General features: G+C 38.1%; 1 protein-coding gene across 1 annotated transcript; it reads left to right on the top strand.

Annotated features, from left to right (window-relative positions):
- Nucleotides 1-210: 210 nt before the first annotated feature.
- Nucleotides 211-552, top strand: LOC116888697 (cytochrome c oxidase subunit 7A2, mitochondrial-like). The gene has a single exon (XM_032889987.1). It carries the CDS (start codon nt 267-269, stop codon nt 516-518), a length of 252 nt encoding a protein of 83 aa, XP_032745878.1. The 5' UTR covers nt 211-266; the 3' UTR covers nt 519-552.
- Nucleotides 553-6,155: the final 5,603 nt, after the last annotated feature.

Here is a 6,155-nt window from a genome sequence, read left to right as displayed (position 1 = left end):
CATTCTGGTATACAGAGAGAAAACAGTCATTAAAGCCCTGAGTAATAATTTTTTTCAAAGCTCATTCAAAACAAACATGTTCAGAATCAAGATTATGATTATAATAATGTTACTGTTAACCAATACCATAATCAACTTTTTTGAGGAGGAGAGAAAAGCCATCCTATGGATTATGGTCAAGAGAGCAGGTTACAAATGAGGCCCTCTGGTGGTTTTCGATTTTTGGCGTTCAGTAGTCGCGGTTGGTGGGTAACAACTGAGCTAAGATGCTGCGGAATGTGCTGGCCCTTCGTCAGATTGTCCAGAGGACCATCAGCACCACTTCACAAAGGCATTTTGAAAACAAAGTTCCAGAGAAGCAAAAGCTGTTTCAGGAGGATAATTGGATGCCAGTTCATCTGAAAGGCGGGGCATCTGATGCCCTCCTCTACAGAGCCACAATGCTTCTGACAGTTGGTGGAACAGCGTATGCCATCTATATGTTAGCTATGGCTGCATTCCCCAAGAAGCAGAACTGACGTCATCATCCCAGTCTCCACATAGTTCAGTTTCATTCACAAATGAGGCCCTCACATGACAAGAATCACAGCAGGAAAATGTTGGAAACAAATACTGAAAAACAGCAATATTCACTTAATGACAGTTCCATTGGGTATAATGTTTATACATATACTTGTCAAACTTTTGGATTTCAAATGAAAATAGGCAGTGGGCAGTGCATAGAGATGGTTGCTGCCAAGGCTAAGTTTGAAGTCTAGAACACACACAGTTGGAAGGAAAGAACCATCTCCTGCAAGTTATCCTTTGACCTCTGCACATATATACAGACAATAAATAAATAAATAAATGTAACAAAATTACTAAATATGCAAAAAGGAAACTGGAGAATCGGTATAACATTTCTCCTTTGAAGACTAGAAAAATGACTCAGCAACTCATTCTTGCTCTTCTAGTGGACATGAGTTCAATTCCCAGCACCTGCATTGGGTAGCAGCATAGCTGTTTGTAACTCCGACTTCACAGGTACCAATATCTTCTTCTGGTCTTTATGAGCGCCTGCACACATATCACACACACACACACACACACACACACACACACACACACACAGAGAGAGAGAGAGAGAGAGAGAGAGAGAGCGGAGACAGAGAGAGAGGAGCAAAAATAAAACTAAATCTTCAGAAAATAAATTGCTGCTTTGAAAAATTTCAGGCACAGGTATTAGAAACATAGCTACTGTGTATTATCTCTACCATGTAAGAAAAGAGGAGGCATTGTGACATTAAAAAAAGAAAAAGAACGACTTTAGCTTTAGTAAAAAACAAACAAACAAACAAACAGGCAAAAACCATTATTTGTCTTCAGCTTTCCCATTTTGCTACCAACTGGAGGAAAAAATATTAAGAATTGGTTTGGGTTCATGGGCCTAATCAGCCTTTAACTATTGAATGTTTATGTATTCTAAGCATTGTGCCAACAGATATGTAAATCATAGTTTTTATACCCAAGTTGGGCACGATTATCTTCATTTTATAGGTAAGACACCAGATAAAGATTAAGTAACATTTTAAAACCTGGACCTATAAAATGTCTTACAGCCTAAGGAAATTTCCAGTCCTATAACTGATAATAGGAATAAAAGACCCAAGTGTAACTTCAAAGCCTGGGTTTTCCTTTTCCTTCTTTTGTGGCTCTCCCAGAGCTGAAATTCAATACTTTGTTCTTACTAGGCAGAAGTTCTGCCCCAGGGCACACACCTAGGCTCAAAGTGTAGGTTTTAGTGTTTTTAGGTTGGAGTTTGCAGAACCACCCATCTATATGAGATCATGCAGAATTCTAGATAAAATTTCCGAATTGTCCATGTTAGCTGGAAAAGTCTCAGTCTTGAAGGAGATCCCACAGGAAGAATTTGTCTTTTATTAAGATCCCCAGATTTAGACCCCAATGATAAGTAAATAGACCTTTCAGGAAATACTCCCAGAAAAAAGCCCAAGTTAAGGAGGACCAAATAAGAGAGTCAAGTAAAAGAAGCAGGGAGAGGTAGGCTCTTACCTCAGAGATGTTCCAGCCCAGGACCAGGGAGCCAGCAGTTTATATGTCATCCATGTCAGTCATGGGTAAGGACTGTTCAGACTGGGCCTAGGATGGGCTGGGAAAGGTGTGAAGACTTACTTATTTGGACAAAGCCCTTACATAGCTAGAGGGGTGTCTTATGACATGGTCCCAAGTACAGGCTGCTGGTGGCAAAAGCCATTCCCAGCCAAATGAGCACAAGGACAGACAACAGAGTGAGGGGATTAGGGTACATTATGGAAGCATCCCATGGAGCTCTGAATTTAGAAGTTCAGCAGAGAGAAAAGGGGGGAGAACAGTCTCAGAGAAGTAACTGGTGATACCTTGGAGGCCACAGAAGTGGAGGCTCTGCCAATCACGTCCTCACCAAAAAACAAGTGTCTGAGAGAAATCCATTTCGCGTGGCTCTTGTTGCTATCTCCTTATGCCAAGCCACAGTTGCTACAAAACACCTACTAAGGAGCTGCCTGGTGTCTGCTGTTGCTCATTTGTGCCTCTTCTCTATACAACAGTCATGGTGGTTTTCACAAATGCAGTGAAGACAAATGTGAGCCAAATTAGACACACTAATTACCAGGTATTCATCATTAGCTCCATCCCACTGTAATTCTTTCTTTGATGCTATGACCATTGCCTCCGTTTTATGCAAAATTCTGTGTACCTTGTCAGCCTTGTCCATCAGTCCCTCTCACTCTCAACCTCTCCCCAAAAAGAACACTTCTAAACACTGTATAATTTTAAAGACCACTCTGTATAGAAATTTTGGAACTACCCAAGTGTGGATATGATAATGTCCTTTCACTCCCTATGTAAAACTTGTCAAGGTCTCCCATAGTACTTGGAATGCAGTCAAGACTCCTTCCTGTAACTTATGAGCCTCATCTCTGATGACTTCTGTTCCTCCAATGACCTTTATTCCCTTCTGCCAAAATGCCTGGTTAATGTTTGAGAATCAGAGGTCTCCTGAAGGTTCCTCTTACTTATGACATTATTAACAAGCGATTGGCTTACGAGGGCACAAAATGTATCAATGGACAAAATCATTCATTGTAGGCTATCAGATATTGTAGATAGAGAGGAACTAGGTTACTAGAAGACTGCCTTTGAAGGGCATATCTTGTTCTTAGTGTGTGTCTGACTGTTTTGTGTTTGTGTTTGTGTGTGTGTGTTTCTCTGTCTCTGTCTCTCTATGTCTCTCTGTCTCTCTGTCTCTCTGTGTGTGTCTGTGTGTGTCTCTTTTTCTGTCTCTGTCTCTCTCTTTCTCTCTGTCTCTCTGTCTCTCTCTTTCTGTGTGTGTGTGTGTGTACTTATTCCATTCCTTCCCTCCTTCACTCCTTCCTGCTTCTACCTGTTTGTTATCCAATTGCTCCCTGCAATGATGTTCTACTTTAATATGCCCAATCCCAGAAGCAACAGACCCAAGTGATCCTGGTCACATTTTTGAAGTAAAAATAAAAAATTACATCTATCCATCAACACTGATATGATTTAAAATTATAATACAGAGTAAAAAACAAACAAGTTGCTCAGTGTTTTCAGATCCTGGCACATTACTCTAGGAGATTCACAAACAATGAATCAGTATTCCATGTATCTTCAGAGTTTTCAAAGTTATTATAGTTTGAGCCTAAGAATTGTAAGAATCTTCATTCGCAATAACTTGGAAAACTAAAATTCTTGTTTAAAGAATAAAACACATTGTTTGCTAGTGTTTCCAAAGGATCACATCCTACAGCAGTAGTCAGTGAAAAATATCATTTAAAATGCAGATCTTCCAGTAAGGTAACACATGCTCATGAAATCAGGTGTATACTCTTCCATTTAAGGACTTATTTTGTATTATACATATACATATATATATATATATATATATATGGATGTAGTAACATTTTATATGTGGATGCAAGATATTATTATGCTATAGCAATAATATACATTACTATTGCATACATATATGGATACAATCAATAACAATTGGTGAAAAAAGAGGCCACAAATTTGAAGAGCCAGAGAGGTTATATGGGAAAGTTGGTTTGGAGGAAAGAAAGGGAAGAGGGAATAGTAATTACATTGTAATCTCAAAAGGAAAAGAAAATGCATAGGACTTGAGAAAACATACAAAGGACTTACATAAGATATCCTATATATGTAAACTCACTAGTAAATAACTCACCTCTCCTCTTTGCATTACCCTCTCTTCTCCTTTCTAAAAGTTACACTACAGTACTATACTTATCCATACATTTATTTACTTATATACATGTGTCCATGGTAGGCTAAGATCTGCAGATGAGGGTGATAGTGTGCTGTGTTTCCTTCTGAGATTGGTTGACCTTGCTTAATAGTATACATTCTAAGCACCCATTTTTCTACAATTTTGTGATTTCATTTTTCCTTAGACCTGAATAGTATCCCATTTTGTATGTGTAACAGTGTTTCATTATTCAATCTTCTGTAGACTGACAAATAGATTGGTTCTATTTCTTTGCTATAGTGAATAGAGCGACAATAAGAATGCAGGTGTGACTATCTCTGTGGTAGAGTATGAAGTGAAATAGCTGAGGCATTGATGAAACTCTTTTACAGAAACTATTTAACAAAACTATTTTATAGAACAGAGAACATCGGATAATCTCAGCAATCTATTAAGAAGTGATTTACCAAAGGGATTTTTACTGCACAATGTAGGGTATAAAATGCTTAAAAGCATCTCTGTAGTTTTGTCGGCTCTACAAGCTGCCTCCTACAATAGTTCTCAATATATAATGTAACTGTGTAGCAGTGAACATCCACAGCATTTCGTCCCATTTGTTTATAGCCTATTGAAAAATATGTCAGCTCTATTTTATATATTGTATAGCACTTCTTATCAAAAAGCTATATACCACATGAACACATACAGAGTTATAGGTGGGGTTGTTTTATTCTTAGCTCTCCATTTTAGATTCTATATTCACCAACTCCATGGTATATCACAACACACAGAATAATACCTTCTAACCAAAAAAATAAAGCAGAACTATATTTGTCATGTAGAATTGGTTGGTCCTATATGTCAGTGTCTGGTTCTAGGGAAAAGAAGCTGCCACAGATACACACCCATAGACTTACTTACAGAGTAAGTCTTGCCACTCCTCAGAGAGTGGTAAGAATCATGCCAATGTGATTCATCTTCCAGGAAGGAAGAGGGAAGTGCACTGGAAAACCACAACCCACGCCACAAAGATGACTTGGCTCTAACTGCAGTAGAAGTTGGGGCCATCCAAGGGCAGAGTAGCGGCTGTAAGCTGAGTAAGAACTATGTCACCAGCTTTCAGATGGGTACAGCTGAATGGAGCCTTGACAATTATCTAGGCTAACTTATTCCATTACTTGGTCCCATCAGATGTAAACTATTACAGAGTTACACAGGACGGTCAGTTTCTTCCACAACCCCATTCACTCTCAATTCTAGGAGGAGCAATAGTTATTTTAATTGGCCTTAATTAAGGCACAGGGAGTTGATGCCAAATTTTTTTCCTTTCGGTTTTGAAGATAATAGCACTAACTCATTTGTAGTTGGTGCCTACAACTTTTCAATAAAAGCTAAGTGGGAATACATATTCTAGATAACAAATGTCACTGCTCAAGACCTTGATAGTGCTTTTGCAGGTTAGCTAATCCTACTAAAAGAATTTCAATATCCAAACAGAGATCCAATGTTTCCCTACTCTTCTACTTGTTTCTCTATTCAGAAAAAGCAAGGAGAAGCCTGAGATGTAACTACAGAAGTTTCTAATTATGTAAATGCTTACCTTTTTTATGATTGAAAAATAATTGTGAAAATAAATGGAATGTTATTCCATTTCCTAAGAACTGCTGACATTTTGTACTACATATGTCAAATCCGATATGAAGTAATTAGGAATTGCAACCATGTATAGATATCTTAAAAGAGTTAGTTAAGATTGTCTCCTCATTTTGCTATCTGAACCATGATTCATTCATTTTGGAGTAATTTTCAAAAGGGCAGGTGATTTTGTGCCCACGTAAGATGATAATTGGTAGAAAGCTTATTTCTTAAGTACAACTCTTGAGTTGAA

Source organism: Rattus rattus, chromosome X (assembly GCF_011064425.1).
Source record: "Rattus rattus isolate New Zealand chromosome X, Rrattus_CSIRO_v1, whole genome shotgun sequence".
Lineage (NCBI taxonomy): Eukaryota > Metazoa > Chordata > Mammalia > Rodentia > Muridae > Rattus > Rattus rattus.
Note: the sequence above shows the minus strand (reverse complement) of the source record. Positions and strands in the feature narration are given on the sequence as shown.